General features: G+C 51.2%; 2 protein-coding genes across 22 annotated transcripts in view; one reads left to right on the top strand and one right to left on the bottom strand.

Moving 5' to 3' along the window:
• WIPI1 (WD repeat domain, phosphoinositide interacting 1) overlaps window positions 1-14,420 on the top strand; it is a 36,977-nt gene extending 22,557 nt beyond the window's left edge. Inside the window, exons 9-14 of one of the 5 annotated variants that reach the window (XM_027080501.1) lie at window positions 1,801-1,965; window positions 2,762-2,869; window positions 3,457-3,575; window positions 4,000-4,100; window positions 5,736-5,911; window positions 6,782-7,287. In XM_027080501.1, the coding sequence (XP_026936302.1) occupies window positions 1,801-1,965; window positions 2,762-2,869; window positions 3,457-3,575; window positions 4,000-4,100; window positions 5,736-5,911; window positions 6,782-6,785 (673 nt within the window). In that variant the 3' untranslated portion in view covers window positions 6,786-7,287. Of the gene's footprint in view, window positions 1-1,800; window positions 1,966-2,761; window positions 2,870-3,456; window positions 3,576-3,999; window positions 4,101-5,735; window positions 7,288-14,162 lie in introns of those variants that run through there. The other 4 variants (XM_027080504.1, XM_027080502.1, XM_027080500.1 and 1 more) reach the window with 4 other exon arrangements.
• ARSG (arylsulfatase G) overlaps window positions 7,568-16,311 on the bottom strand; it is a 115,509-nt gene continuing 106,765 nt past the window's right edge. For 13 of the 17 annotated variants that reach the window (XM_027080491.1, XM_027080490.1, XM_027080489.1 and 10 more), the window contains 2 exons: window positions 15,644-15,734; window positions 7,568-8,260 (listed from right to left, as the gene is read on the bottom strand). In XM_027080491.1, coding sequence (XP_026936292.1) covers window positions 7,986-8,260; window positions 15,644-15,734 — 366 coding nt within the window. In that variant the 3' untranslated portion in view covers window positions 7,568-7,985. Of the gene's footprint in view, window positions 8,652-15,471; window positions 15,568-15,643; window positions 15,735-16,311 lie in introns of all 17 variants that reach the window. The other 4 variants (XM_027080492.1, XM_027080498.1, XR_003427502.1 and 1 more) reach the window with 4 other exon arrangements.

Below are 16,311 nucleotides of genomic sequence, written 5' to 3'. Positions count from 1 at the left end.
CACACACACACACACACACACACACACACACACACACACACACACACTTTCTCATACTCTTTTCCCTTCTGGTTTATCCCAGGATGTGGAATGCAGTTCCCTGTGCTCTACAGTCGGCCTTGCTGTTTCTCCATCCCGTATACAGAGTTTGCATCTGCTCACCCCCACTCCCACTCCCTCCCTCGCCCTCCCCCGCCCTTGGCAACCGCCAGTCTCTTCTCTGTGTCTGTGAGTCTGTTTCTGTGTTGTAGATGAGTTCATCTGTGTCGCAGTTTCGATTCCTACAGATTGTCAGACTAAGCGAAATAAGTCAGAAAGAGAACAAGTGCCGTACGATGTCGAGGCTTTTCTCGCCGCACCTTGCCTGAGCTGAGGCCTCCCTGCCTCTGCCCCCTGGGCCGGCCCAGCGTGGCCCTGACTCTCAGATGCTTGTCCAGAGCATCTGATGGGCCCCCCTCCTGCCCCCTCACCCCACTCAGAGACAGACCTGCCTCGGGGCCTAGCCCGGCGACCAAGCCTCTTCAGTCCCGCCAGCCCCGGAGACGCCCTCTTATGAGACAGCACTCGCCGGGCGCCAGCCCCTACGCTGTGCCGCCGCTTTAGTTCTCACGGGCAGGGGACCGTGATTGTCCCCGTGGTCCCCGGTGAGGACAATGGGATATGAGGGGTGGCGGAACGCCCTCCGCCCCTCCCTCCTCTGTGGTCTTGGAGTCGCCCCGGCCTGGGCCCTGTCCCGGGCACCCTGTCTGGAGCGCCCACGCGTCCTCCCTTTTACATCTGTGCTGCGCCCCGCCTCGGATGCAGGACCTGGGTGTGGCTGGTACCCCTCGGTGACGCCCCACCCTTAGTGCAGCGCGCCAGGGCGAGCCGCGCAGGTGTGTCCCACGATGCTCAGGATGTTAGGGGGACGGCGGGAGCCTGGAAGCGCCCGTCGCCTCCAGACGAGAACCTCGAGACCCAGGGAGGTTTGTCCAGGCGGTGACAGGGGGGAATAAACCCCAGGGCTTCGGAGCCGCGGGCCGTGTCCCTCACCAGGATGCATCCCCCGGACAAGCGGCCTCTCGGCCGGGGTGCCTGGGGCGCATGCGGCCACCCTGGTCCTCGCCGGGCTGCTCGGCGCAGAGGCGAGTGTCCACCCTGCCCACCCGCGTCTCACCACACAGCCGTCCCCCCTTGTCTGCCAGAGACCCCAGGATGCGGCGTGGGGACTGCAGGGGGCACACCAGGTCCTTTTGAATTCCCCCGACCTTTGTGCATTGCCAGCACCCACCCGGGTGGCTCGAGGGCTGTAACCAAACACCTGTCCAAGCATCTTGCCCGGAGGTTTGCTTCCCACGCAGTCTGGCTGGGAGGCCTTGACGCTGAGATCGGCCCGTTCTTTTCTTCGGTGAGCCCAGAACAGGCCTGGGCTTAGGTTACAGAGCCCAGGGACTGATTCCAGCTCACTCTCTGCCCAGCCCCCTTCCAGGAACCTAGAAATCAGGCTGATAGATTCAGCTTGCTTAATGCAGGAGGGCCGTCACACTGGGAACCTCTTAACGGCCGTGCAATGGCTCTTCCGAAGGACACACGAGCCCTTGACGCCCTCTGGGTACGGCCAGAATGGCACGTCCCGAGCGTTCGGGTGGGTGGAACGTCATGCCCGGGCACAGTCCCTTCCCGCTGCGGTGAGCACGGCTCCCAGCGTCGGCCGGGGATGTTGGACGGCTGCCAGGCCTCCAACATCCTCACCCTCACCTGGCACCGTGGAGGCTGCAGAAGGGCTTGGCCTCACCCTCGCCTGTGCCTTTTGCTCCCCAGCCAGCCAGAGGAGCCCTCGACCTGGACCAGCTACATGGGAAAGATGCTCATGGCTGCGACCAACTACCTCCCCACCCAGGTGTCCGACATGATGAACCAGGACAGGGCCTTTGCCACCGGGCGCCTGGGCTTCTCTGGGCACAGGAACATCTGCACCCTCTCTACGTACGTGCAGCGCCCCCCCTCACCAGGCACAAACCATTACAGATTTGCTTCCCCAAAGCACAGGTTTACTTGCCCCAGACACACACGCACAGGTTTAAAAGAAAGGCAAGAGAAGGGAGCCAAGAAGGGCACGTAGGGTCAGGACCCTCGGCACCCCGTGGCCGGCCAGCCACTTTCCCGTCCGGCGGGACCCTTTCTCCGGGGGCTGAGAAGCTGAGCTGGAAGCTGGCATGGGAATTTTAACCTTCTCATTCCAGTGACACTGTCTTGAAGACAGTTCCCACTTTTACGGAATTATGTAAAAAGGCTCTAGTTCCAAAGTCTCAGTCCAGATACCTATGGGGTCGACAGGTGTTTTATCTAAGACATTAAAAAGTGTTTATTAAAGCCAAACACTTGAAAAATTTTGTAAAACTAGCCAGCAAAGATGGGGGCCAGTTTTGCACCTGCCTCCTTCCTTCCGCTGTTAAAGGCAGAGACACACATAAGGCAGGTAGGCGGACGCTTTTGTTGGCAGGGGAACCTCACAGAGCAGCAGGGTGTATGCATATCCTTTTGTCTCACCCACACAATCATGGTCAAAGACAAGAAGTCATCCTCAAGGTAGATCACTAGGACACACGCAAGGAAATCACCAGAAACCCAGACTCTGGGGTCAGCGGGCTGCGGGTTCATGGATGTCGGGACAAGACGCTGGTGATGTCCCCGGGGGTGGGGGTGGGAGCGTTTCGTCCCTGGAAGCGGATCTGCCGCCCACGTACGTTGCCATCCCAGCACATGTCTTCTTGGCCCTTAGGATCCAGAAGCTGCCCAGGCTCCTGGTGGCATCGTCCAGTGGACACCTTTACATCTACAGCTTGGACCCTCAGGACGGAGGAGACTGCGTCCTAGTCAAGACCCACAGGTGAGGAGACCGGTGTTCAGAAAGCCGGCCTTTCAAGGGCCGCCTGTGTCGTGTGCCCCTCAGCCCCGACGGCGCCCAGCCTCAGCGCTCTTGCTTCCCTTCCTCCTTCAGGGGCGGGCCCAGGGGCAGAGCCAGAGGGGCCCTGCTTGGCGCTGGGCTCACGTAGGGCTCAATGACATGCAAAATGGGGTCTCCCTGCTGGGCCCTCCTCTTCCCGGGGTCCCTCAGACATCACAGGCGCTCCGAGCCGTGTACCGAACTGAATTGAGACGTTCTCCTGACCTCTGCGGCCAAGGGCAGGGCAACCTCCTGCTGCGGACAGGATGCCCCGAGCTGCCACTGCCCCGTCACCTGGGGCTCCCGGGTGCCCTTGCCTGCGCGTGCCAGGAGGAGCACAGGACCGATCTCGGTTTACTAAACGCCAGAGATGAGAACTCCCGTGATCGGCAGGTGAAGGTCACGCTGGTCCACGCTGACCTGGCAGGCCTTGAACCCCAGGGGCCCAGCACGGGCTTCCGGTGCTTTGCCTTTTGCAAGGGCCCTGGGCGTGAGGGGACCTTCTTGTCTCTTCCTTCCCCCCACGTCAGCTTGCTTGGCTCAGGAACTGCCGATGAGAATAAAGAAAACGACCTCAGAGCTTCCTTACCTCAGTCTTACGCAGCAACTGTGGCCAGACCAAGCCCTTCCGCAGCCTCCACGGTGCCAGGTGAGCGGGCACGGGGGACCTGTGTGACAGCGGCCCTCTTCTCCCGTCACCGCTGCCTGTGGACGGAGCACTCCCCCTGAACCACGTGTCTCCGCCAGACGCGGCCCTGGGCGTAGCCTTAAACGCGGGTCCCGGATCAGGGCCGGCAGAGCCCCCAGCGGCCGCCTCCCTAACGAGTAGTGGGAACGCGTTGCCTCCTGGATGGTTTGTAATCAGGTGGAAAGCTGGAGGAGCTGGGGGCGGGCGGGTGGAGGAGACCAGCCGCCCAGGGGCTTCGGGCCGTAAACGCTGAGGGTTTGCATTCGTGGGGAGCACAGTCCGTCCCGCGGGTCCCCGGACGCTCGCTGTGCTGAGGCCCGGCCCAGGGGTTGCGGCCTAGGAACAGACCCCATGGCTTCTCTCACGTCTCACTGTTGGTTTCCAGGTTATTCTGAGGATGGCGGGGCGCTCCGAGGAGAGGTCATCCCCGAACACGAGTTTGCGACGGGACCAGTGTGTCTTGATGATGAGAATGAGTTCCCCCCTGTGAGCATTGGGCACCCTTAAGAGCATCCAATCCGTGTGCTTAGACAGAACCCTCACCTGTGCACGGGCGGAGTCCTTTCCCTGTTGTCTCGTTTGTCACGACTAATCCTCCCCTAACACCCGGGAAGCCTCAGACCCCACAGACTAGCCCACCTGACAGTGTCAGGGTAACCGCGCGCTTGCCCAGGGAGCCGTGGCGGCCTCCCCGCGTTCGGAGGCCTGGCCACCTTGACTGCTTCCTTAGCACCCTCTGCTGCTCAAGGGAGAAACCGGTCCGTCTAAGCCCTTCTTTTCCTGAGGCTCCCGAGGTGCTCTGAGCAGAATGTTGCCGCCCTGGTGGTGCTGAAGGTGGTGCTCTGACAGGGCTGGGCCCTCGCCCTCCTCCGGCTCTGACAGGACTCACCCCTGTGCGTTAACAGCCACTCGGAGAGCGGAGCGGCGGTGGGAAGCCCCCCGGGCACCTCTAGCCGGGCACCTCCCCAGCATCCTGCTTCAGCCGTCCTGGCAGCGAGGGCCCAGGCTTAGCTGGGCGCTGGGCATGGCTCCTCTCAGCATCCTGGGGTGAAGAGAAGCTTGTCCCCCTGGTTCTGGTTCTTCGAGCTTCCGTTCAGAGCAACATAGAGACCCCCTCTTATGAGCTTCAGTCAGAAAACTGCCCAGACGGTCCACTTGAAGTCGTTTCAAGATGGAAGCAGTGTTTAGGCCAAGGCTTGGAGAGTCAGCTGACTGTCCCTCCTGGAAGCAGAGAGGAGTAGCCATTGGGCATAGATCTTGGGCTGCATTGTTTTCTCTTGGTCGTGATTTTGGGTCAGTTGGATTCCATTTGCCAAAGGATGGAGTGCGGGTCTGGCGTCTCTTGCAGAGGTCCATAGGACAATCTAGTAAGTCCAGTAAAACAAAAACAAGAGCTGCCGTAGGGCCCTTCGTGCAGGACTGCAGGGCCGTGTTCCTGGCTTCCCAGAAGGCTCTGTGGGTTGCAGCTTGAGATCCGCCTTTCTGGCTTTTAATAGACAGATTGTCAAATACAGTGCCAACCAGTCAAGTTTACATCTTAGGGGTGGAAAGCAGTCATTCTTCAAAATACTAATTACACATTTAAAAACGTCTCCCAGTAGACCCCTCCCAAGGGACCAGTTGTTTTGCTCTTGGGTTCTCCTGCCCCTACTCGCTATAGCGGGAGCTTTTCTGTCCCCCACAAAAGTTGGTGGTCATTTATCTGAAGCTGTATCTTCCGGGAACCAGAGCAGGTCAGATGCAGTGGGTATACATGTGGAATCTAATGGAATCAGCAATTTTGGTAAAAGTCTGTGACTGCTATAAAAGATTAGACTGTTAGATACTTAACTGTAATCAGAGTAGACCTCGAAACCTCTTACATTTACAGAATTTGGATATCGGCATTCAGAAGGTGATCCCTTGCTAAAGAAAACCTGTATCAAATAATACGTACACCATGCAGATCATTTGGAGTTAAAAAAAAAAATTGGAGACGCTTAAGAACTATAGCACTAAAATGAAAGGCCTGTTTGCTTATTCGGTGCCAGGAAGCCTGGTACAAGCCATTCGTCCTGTCTCCCTCGTAAGGACCAAACGAGTGGAAGTTGGTTTAAACTGCGTCGATTTTTATTTATGTAGAAGGAAGGCTTCCTGCCAGTGAGAGTGCCGATCACTGAACGAGCTTCCCTAGAACGGTCGCTAGGCCCTAGCAATTTCGGAGCAGCCCCCGTGTGCGGAGCCGGTGGTAGGGGTCTCGGAGACCATCAGACCCCAGCCCTGCCCTCATGCCTGCAGGCAGAGCGATGGGGTAGCAGGTGGGCTTCTGCATCTCAGTGCACAAGGATCGGGGCCTGAGTGCCCCTGGGATGTTCTTGCAAGAGGGACCATATTAGTCATGTCCTCATTGGCAGTGATAGTCCACCGGAGATGCTAAACAGCTTCCTCTCTCTGTCTCTGTTCTGAACGGTCATGCCTGTTGCAAACATCTGTCCAGAATCCTCCTCTCTACCCACATGCCTTAACACCTTCCGGGATCCTGACGGATCTTGGGGTCTCAGCTTCTCCCGGACACGAGCCTAGGTTTGCTCAGATAATCTCCTGAGGGGCTCGCTGGGTCATCACTGCTGGTCTTCTTTTTTAAATATACTGACAGTAACCTGGGTATGAGCCCTCTCATCTCCTTATGATTGACTTTGCTCCAAGCACAATGAGGGAAAAGAGGATTGATCCTTTCTGGTCCCTTAGAAAGATGCTGTATTCAGGAAGAGAGTAGCTTTGGTTTCGGTAACAAGCCAGCTTGACAGGTTTGCATATATTCTGACATTCGTCTTGCTCTTGGGACCAAGGGTGTTTACTGACCTTTTCATGGTGATTTAGCAGTCTGTGTTTACAAGTAAGATGAGCCTTAAAAAAAAAAAAAAAGCAACCCATATACACATCAATACACACATACGTTTTTACGAAAAGTATTTTCTGAAACTGCCACCTCGTCTACACCTAAAGAAGACGGGTGACTCTTTCGTGACCACACGTGAGGGTCGGCCTGTGGACAGACAGGCGGCAAAGCTCTGCCGGGCCCAGCCTGCCCCCGCCGACCCCGCGTGGGCACAGGTCTGCTGACCGTGCAGCCGGCCCGTCAGCCCCTTCCCGGAAAGAGTAAGGCCGTTCTGTTTTGATTTCGGTAGATAATCTTGTGCCGCGGCGATCAGAAGGGCAAAACGAAGCAGTCATGGTGAACGGCAGGACCGCCCCTCTGTCAGGCGGTTTTGGAGACGACCAGGAAGGTGGATGCAAGGCATGCGGTTGTGTGAGCAGAATGGGGGGTCAGGAACCCGGGACGCGGTTTGCTGCCCAGCAGGCTCGTCTCAGCCCTGGTGGCCGGTGGGTGCGGGAGCTGCTGCGAACCCACATCCTGCCGTTGTTGAAAGTGCGTCCCAGCCAGAGCGTCCACGTGGACGAACCATCTTGGTCTATAACTCTAATTTGATATTACAGAGAGCATCCTTTCGAGAGCGTATGCTGCGTAAAAACGTACGTACCGGAGAATCTCTCTGAACTGTATTTCTTGTATATGCGACACAGAGAGAGGGGCTGTTTTAGCCAGGCAAAGGGTTTGTGCAGTGATTGGAATAAATCATTTATGACCTTTCAGTCCCATTTAGGACACTGATAATAAAACCATGGCAATGCACTTTTGAGGCTTTAAAACTTTACTTCTTTGTGGTTTCTGAGAGCAGGAGGCACCCCTAAAATCTTTAAAATACAGCCGCTTGACCTGCCGCACGGGGTGGTGGTCGGTGGGCAAGGCTGCGGGCTTTCGCGGCCTGGAAGCAGCTCTCACCTTGTCAGGTCTGCAGCCCCCGGGGAGCTTCCCAGACACGGAGCGCCTCAGGCCCCCCAGCCCACCTGGTCAGAGTCCGCATGGTCACAGGCTCCCAGGTGATTTGTGCGCCTGTGAAAGACGGAGGTGCTGCTCTAGATGCCGGCCGGGAGGAGCCTCTGTTCAAATGACCGGCAAAACCGGGTGCATAAGAAAAGGCAGCTAGAACATATCGAGCGAGCAGGCGTCACGCCGCGCGCCAGGCAGGCACCTGCATGCACCACCTGTCTCCTCCTCAAGATCAGCTTGCGAGTCAGGTTAAACAACTGCCCAAGTTCAAAGCTGGGGCTGGGACCTGGCCTGACTCCTGACTCCACAGCCCAGGTGCCTTTTCTTACAGCTCGGGCTCGGCATGCCCTCAAGCCGGCACGCGGAAGGGACAGCGGGGGACGTGGAGTGGTGGCTTCAGAACAGACTTCTGAGCCTTAGTTTTAAAGCACACGTCACTGCGAAGTGGGCAAAACCGCAGTCGGGATGTGAACCCGCCCGTCTCGCTTCCCGTGTTTCCGTCATGCGGCCTGGCAGCGGCAGGCGGTCTGGTGGGGATTACAGCAGGGGGTCACGGAAGGGTCCTGACTGTAATCGGCTCGGGAGGTGTTGTCGCCGGCAATGTCTTCAAGGACCTCCGAGAGAGCCGCTCTGACCTCGGGCAGCACCCGCTGGTACTCGGCACTGCCCCGGTCCAGAGGCGCGGCTTCTGCGACATCGTCATCCAGGTTAAAGATGAGGGGAGGCTCGTGGTGCCGCTCGGGGCCGACGCTGCCGTCGCAGGCTCTGGCCCCACCTGGAGCGGGCGACAACAGAGACCCCGTCAAGCCCAGCACCGGATTGCAAGTGAGTGCAAACATACCAGGACTCCAACGTTCCAGTGCCCGCTCTCCCTGCCACTAAGACACTGACTCAAGTATCTTTCCCCTCTACCCTCTGGGAGTACATGTGATGTGTCTTTTGAAAATTGATGTCTTGAGTCCACAGGACACTCAGTTTGGCAAATCAGGCAGGGAGGCCAGGGAAGTCGTTTCACTTCGGGCTGCAGTTCAGTTTCTTGTCTGAGTCAGAATCTGCCCGAGGACGGGTGACGGAAACGTTCGGAGCGACGGCAGCCTCCTTGGCGTTAATGATTCAGATGACTTTTTCTTTTGCCCCCTTTTCCGTACAAAAAGTAGTTAGGGCTTCTGACAGGAATGAACACAATATAATCATACCAACAAAAGGAATTCAGGCAGAGGACAGCCCTGGGACACACAGGCAATCCTGAACACTTCCTTTGCCTCTGGTGTCCTTAGCGGGGAAACATGAACAAGGTAGACATTTACCAGCCACTCGGGGAAGCAGAGCCCTGAGGTGTGAGAGAATTTTTTCCACCGGCTCCTCCTACAGGATGGAACACTCGACAGCATCCTTATGAAAAGCACAGCTGTGCGATGAGGCCGGTCCAGCTGACAACTTTCTATCCCACCCTCCGCTACAAGCTGAGGGCCTGAAGCCCAAGTGCAACTCAGTGAAAGCAAATCTCCACGAAGGAGCCACAGTCACACCACGGGAGGACGCAGCTTTCACTCTGGGCCGATCTGAACAGAAACGTAAAGTGTGAACCACTGAGAGGGAAGGATGGGTAGATCGCGCAGCCTTCAGGAAGGCCCCATTGATGCTGCTCCTCCTGGGGTGGATTTCAGTTTGTCCAACGAAGAGGAAGAGCCGTTGCCTAGTGTTTGGAGGTGAAGTTGGCTCTTCTTTGCCAATAAACAGAGGTGACGCGAGCTTTGGCAATCAGTCAGGCGAAGGTGGGGACTGACTCCTCTTATAAAAATTAAAGGCTTCCGCTTAAGGGAATAATGAAGTAGCTCACATAAAACTCATCCTCCCATAGATGACAATTTTAAGTTCTAGGCAACATACAGAAAAAAACAACCAATTGAAGGCACCAGAAAATCGTCCACACAGGCAGAAAGGAACTTGATTTTTGAAAGCAGGAGGCCGCACGGGGTGGGGTCTGTGTTTAAGTGTTTTCCCCTGGGGACACCCCCCTACCCACCCAGTCAGAGCAGCGTGGAGCAGCTAAAGCCCCAGGAGGGGGCTGTGGTCGCTTTGGCTTGAGGTGTCAGGGAACAGAGTTCAGAGCTGCCACCACAGATGCAGATTGGTGGGCAAAGTCCTGGGAAGGAGAGAGCTGGAGAGGGGAAGGCTTCAAATCTGCAGATAAACTCCCTTCAGAACCCTGGCTGACCCCTGAACTGGGCATGCACAGATTCTAGCAACAGCTACAAGTCTGAAGAGCTCAGCACGCATTTCCGTGCTACCCAGTGCAGGGAAGGCAGAATTTAGAGTGTGAATTCTGTTAAGTTAGAAAGGCTTGATCAACACTTCATATTTTCCACTGAAGTCCCAAAAGGTTCATGCTAGGAGTAAAGGCTGTATCCCGGAATGAAGGCGTTTACCCAAGATTAAGGATAAAATCCAACAGAGCCCAGTTCTGACAGAGCATAAAATCAAGCCTCCTCAAGTCTGAGGGGATTAGGCAGCAATTAACTGCCCATGAGAACCAGAGTCAACACCCCTCAGACTGAAAGTCAGAATCTCTACAGTGCATCACACACAACGTCCAGTTCTTAAAAACTACTCAATAGGAAACTTCTAGTCTCTGGTCCAGCTTTTGGAGCTCTGGAAGTCAGCCCTCCATCCTAACAAGTAAAAAGCTGAACAAACTACAAAGTCAATGACTTCTGAGATCCATCATGGTGTCCATGGACACCTCTGGGAACCAGTGCCCTGGTAGGAAATCCCGAACTATGGTGAACAAATGGCGGGAGGCTCAGTGTAGATGAGTTTAAGAGTTAAAAACCCCATGGGGGTGGGAGTCCTCTTTTAGATGAAAATCCTAAGAAAAAAGAAAAAAATAAACGCCAGTGATCAAAAGCACTGTGACAGAAATAAGAATAAGAATGCCTTTGATGGGCTCGTTCGTAGATTCCACGGCTGAGGACAGAATCTCTGAGCTTGAGGATATCTCAAAAGAAGCTTCCAAAGTTGAAAAGCAAAGAGGGAAAAAAATCTGCAAAACGCAGAGCAGAATATCCAAGAACTGTGAGGAAACTACAAAAAGTGTAACGGGAACACTAGAAAGAGAAGAATGCGTGAAAGGAATAGAAGAAATCTATGCAACTATAATGCCTGAGATTTCCTCCAAATTCATGTCAGACACCAAACCGCAGATCAAGGAAGCTCAGAGACCCCGAGAAACACCCTGTCGAGAGAACAAGAAGTCAAGCCACGACTCGAAGAAAATATTCTCACAAGGCACATCTGATAAAGGGCTGTTATCCGAAATGCACAAAGAACTCTTAAATCTCAACAATCAGGATGATGAGAATGAGAACCTGAACAGACACCTCAGCAAAGAAGATACACAGTTAGCAGAGAAGCATACGAAAGGGTGCTCAATGCTGTACGTCATCAGTAGTTGCAAATTAAATAACAAGACCCCACGACACACCTAGTAGAGTGGCCAAAATGAAAAACAGTGGCGACACTGGATGCCGGTGAGGGTGTGCAGCAGGGACTGTCATCACTGCCGGCGGGGACGCTAAGCAGTGCAGCTACTCTGGAAGACACCTTGGTGTTTTCTTACAAAATTAAATACACTCTAACCGTACGATCTAGCAGTCACACTTCTTGTTATTTATTCAAATGAGTGTATGTCCACAAAAAGACCTCCATGTGGATGTTTATAGCATAATCGTCAGAACGTTTACTCCTAATTGTGAAGACTTGGAAGCAAGCAAGATTTTCTTCAGTGGGTGAATGGATAGATTAACTGTGGTACGTCCAGGCAATAGAATATTATTCAGCTTTGAAAACAAATAAGCTCAAGCCATGAAAAGACATGGCGAAGAGCCTTAAAGTGGTATTTTAGTCACAGCCTAGGCTGCCATGGCAAAGTACCATAGACCGGGTGGCTTAAATCATAGAAATTGATCTGCTCACAGCTCTGGAGGCTAGAAGTCCAAGATCAAGGTTCTTGAAAATGTGGTTTCTGGCGAGGGTTCTCTTCCTTGGCTTGCAGACAATAGAGATACAAAAAACCCTCGATACATACTAGCAAACTGATTTCAGCAGCTTATAAAAAGGATTATACACCATGTCCAAGTGGAATTTATCCCACGGATGCAAGGTTGGTTCAACATATGAAAATCAGTCAGTGTAAAGCAATGTATATTCATAGAACAAAAGACAAAAAAATGATCATCTCAGTAGATGCAGAAAAAGCATTTGACAAAATCCCACACTCTGTCATGATATAAACACTCAAGAAACTAGGAATAAAAAGGAACTTCCTCAACCTGATAAAAATTATCTGTGAGAAACCCAGAGCTAACATCACACTTAGTGAGGAAAGACTGAAAGCTTTCCCCCTAAGATTAAGAACAAGACATGAATGTCCACTGTCACCACTTCTATTCAACATTGTACTGGAGGTTCCAGCCACAGAAATTAGGCAAGAACCAGAAACAGGAGGCATCCAGACTGGGGAGGAAAAAGAGAAACCACCTCTATTTGTTGATGAAATGATCTTATGTAGAGAAAAGCAAATAGTCAAAACTCGCCAGTTAAAAAGCAGAGCCTTATCAAACTGGATGAAAAAGCAAGATTCCTTTCTTTCCTGCCTACAGAGACGCATTTTAAATAGAAAAGCAGTTGAGTTGAAAGGAACAAAATAGATATATCACACAAACAGTAAGCACAGGAAACGAGTGGCTACGTTACATTAGACAAAACATACTTCACGCCGTGGAGTACCAGGATGACGAGGGATATTTCACAAGGATCGAGAGTCCGTTTTTAAGGAAGACAAAACTAAAGGGAAATATAGGCAACCTACATCCTAAACAGAGATTTTTAAAACGCTTCTCTCAACAATTGATAGAACAACTAGACAAAAAGCCGGAGGGATATAGGTGATCTAGACAACTATCAACACCTCCACCTGATTGAAATTTATGGAACATTATACACAAGAACTGCAGAATACACATTTGCTTCACTTCCACATGGTGTGTTCACCAAGACAGATCATCTGCAAGGCCATAAAATAAGTCTCAATAAGTTTCAAAAGACTGAAAACTTCCAGAGTATGTTTTCTGATCACAATAAAATTAAATTAGAAATGACCAAGACAAGAGCTAAAAAAGGCCCCAAAATTTGGAAATTAAGCAACAGCTTTCTAAGTGACCTATACAAGGTACTAGAAAATATTTCCAACTAGATAATGAAAGTAAAACATAGAATCTGGGAGATACAGATAAAGCAATGCTTAAAGGAAAACTGTAGCTATAAATGCTTATATTTGGACATGAGAAAGGTTTAAAATTAATTACATAAATGTCCTCTTTAGTAAACTAGAATAAGGAGAGTAAAGTAAGTAAAGAAGGGATGGAAATAAAAGCAGGAATCATGACATAGAAAACGCTAAAGGAAATTAACAGAGCTAAAAGTTGCTTCATTAAAGATTAATTAAAAGGATAATGAGGAAATATTATGAACAAATTTAGGCCAGTAAATTTGACAACTCAGATGAAATGGACAAATTATTTTAACAACTTATCAAAGCTGATATGAGAAGAAATTAAAAATAGGAATAGCCCTATACCTATGAAAGAAACTAAATTGATAACCAAGAACTTTTCCATCAAGAAACCTCCAGGTCCAAAGAGTTTCACAGATGAATTCAATCAGACGCGAAAGAAATAATACCAATCTCCCATAGCCCCTTCCAGAAAACAGAGAAAGGAACACTTCCCAACTCATTTCCCAAGGTTAGCAAAACCCTGATACCCAACCCCGACACAGACATTGCAGGAAAGGAAAATTATAGACAAAATCTTGGCACATCAAATCCATCAATATATAAAAAGAAGAATACATCACAACCGAGTTTATCCAGGAATGTAAAGTTGACCTAACATTTGAAAACCAATCGATGTAATTCACAGCATTAAGAGGGTCCTTATGCAAGTATATACATTTATAGGAACTCATCAAATTGTGCCGTTTAGGTCTGTGGCTTTCACTGTGTGTAAAGTTTCCCTCAATTACTCTTTTGAAAAAGGAAAAAGCAATAAGATCGCTTCATTCTAGGCCACACAGCAAAACAGACTCGCTGCCTCTTAAGCTCCTCCTAGGACACGACCTCAGAAATCACAGCCTCATCATAGAGGGACACACACCTCGTTCTCTAATCTAATGCAGTAGATGTCAGTTCACCTCACTTATCCCAAAGCAGTTTTATGCAATTAGCACGCAGATCTTCAGCGACGGGGGTGGGGAAAAGGAGGAATCAGAGCACATCCGGGCTTCATCATGTTTCATCCTATTTCATCCCATCTGTTGAGATTTCCATTCTTCCCTTGCTAACTTTCCTGGGAGTTTGGTGATGCCTCAGAAGAACAGACCTCCCCTGGGTATCATAATTCCTGTCTGGCTGTGATCCTTTCAAACAGTCCTATCACTTCATAGTAGCTTTTATGATCCCAGCGTCACGATGACAAGGGCTTTCTGGCTGGGTTATGACTTCTGAAATTAACTCAGCCTGGAGAAACCATACCTCTGAGATAGGGTAATGTAAGGGCTGGCATCTGGACACTTTCCATCTGAAAGAATAACAAACATCTCACTGGTTTGCATTTTAGGTCTTGGAAAGTCGAAGATTCTTGTGGCGTTTTTAATATCTTTCAAGTGATGAACTCAAAGAACTTGTTTTGTTTTTATGCCACATTTTCTTTGGGGTCACTTATTCACCCTCAGGGCAAATAAATTTTTGTTCTTTATTATATAATTCTTTGGAAAGCTCTAACTTTAAATAACTGAATCAGGACTTCCCTGGTGGCGCAGTGGTTAAGAATCCGCCTGCCAACGCAGGGGACACAGGTTCGAGCCCTGGTCCGGGAAGATCCCACATGCTGCGGAGCAACCAAGCCCGTGTGCTGCAACTACTGAGCCTGAGCTCTAGAGACCGAGAGCCACAACTACTGAAGCCCATGCGCTTAGAGCCCGTGCTCCGCAACAAGAGAAGCCACCCCTATGAGAAGCCCGCGCACCGCAACGAAGAGTAACGCCTGCTTGCTGCAACTAGAGAAAGCCCGCGCGTAGCAATGAAGACCCAACGCAGCCAAAAATAAATAAATAAAATAAATAAATAAACTCATTTTTTAAAAAAGAAATTGAGTTAAAAAAAAAAAAAGTGAATCAAATTGGAACCCACACCAGATCCCAGATTTGGGTTAGGGTTTTTTTTGGGGGGGGGGTGCGTGGGGGGGGAGCTTGTTTTTCATTCATTAAAAAAAAGTGTTAGGGTTCCTACCAGATGCAAGATTCTGTGCCGAGCATGTCAAGACAACAACGATTAAAGAGCTTACAGAGGCTGAGTTTAGAGAGCTTAAAGCTACTAGAAGAAAGAAAAGATGCACTTAAATAACTGGCGTATACGGCAGAATGTGGTAAGTACCGGAGTTCTCCATGTCCTACCCAGCTGGGAGGACGAGAAGCAGTTCTCAATCCAGGTGGCCTTAAAAGCCGAGAGGGAGTTTAACCTGGAGGCCAAGGAGAAGGACCGTCGCTCTTGGAGAACTAAGACTAGGAAAGTACAGGGACCCAGGGTGGAGGGAGTCCGAATTCACTTGGAAGCAAAAAGCCACGGCAAGACTTTGAGAACCACGCTATCACCCTTCTAAAATATACGTTTAAGATGGTCACAGGGTGAGCCAAGTAGGAGAGAGGCTTGGCTTTGCTAAATAGACCTCTAACATCTATTTTCTGAAACAGTCTCTTGCTTCAAAACATCTCTAAGCTCCCACTGAATGTTCAGCCAGACTGGCATTGAAAGCATAACCGTGGGATGAAATGTTTTTCACGTGAAAAAGTGGACAGTGTGGATGTGCTGGACCAGCTCTGAGCTGGCTGGAGATCTAGGCGAACGGCAGAAAGGCCTTATTAGCGTACCTGTAGGTGCAGAGGGCCTGGGCAGGGCCCTTGCGTGTTGAGCCCTCCTCCTGGGCCCGGGTTTGGGGCGGCACCATCAGAGATGCTGAGAGCACCCTGAAAGGGGGCAGCCCACATCATCCTGGAGGCTTGAGCGAGAGTCCGGGTGGGACAGGGCCCCTCAGTAACTCACCAGTGACAAAGAAGGCCTTGTACCGCTCCACGCGGACAGTCTGAAGGGCTCCATCCTCTCCGGCCGCCCCACTGTTGGGGTGAAACAGCACCTGGGAAAGGGGGGCAGGGCTTACAGACAAGAAAACCATGCTAGAGGCTCCCTGGAAAGCATTACTTTCTTTTTGCTTTTCTTTTGGCTGTGCTGTGCACGGCATGCGGGATCTTAGTTCCATTGGAAGCGCAGAGTCTTAACCACTGGACCGCCAGGGAAGTCTCAGCATTACTTTCTTTGTCGTGGTCCCTGTTCCCCATCACCCGCCAAACCCACCCTCTGACACCCAGCCCAGCCCCAAACACAGACACAGGCCTGTGGTCCACACCATCCAACTCCCGGGAGCCTGTGTGAAAGAGCTCTTTTGCTAGTCAATTAATCGGAGTGGGTTACAGCTCTGCTTGGATTCCTAGGCCCAGTACTAGCCATGTCATCTGCAGAGTCCAGTGCAAGAGGAGAATGAGAGAAACCTTGTCCAAAAATTAAGAATTTCAACTGTATAGCACAAGGAATTATAATAAATATCCTGTAACAAACCATAATGGAAAAGAATATGAAAAAGAATGTATATATGTGTATAACCGAATCACTTTGCTGTGCAGCAGAAATTAACCCAACATTGTACATCAACTATA

Source organism: Aethalodelphis obliquidens, unplaced genomic scaffold (genome assembly GCF_003676395.1).
Source record: "Aethalodelphis obliquidens isolate GAN/ISIS:26980383/991018 unplaced genomic scaffold, ASM367639v1 scaffold44, whole genome shotgun sequence".
Taxonomy (NCBI): Eukaryota; Metazoa; Chordata; class Mammalia; order Artiodactyla; family Delphinidae; genus Aethalodelphis; species Aethalodelphis obliquidens.
This window is presented reverse-complemented; position numbering and strand designations above follow the sequence as displayed.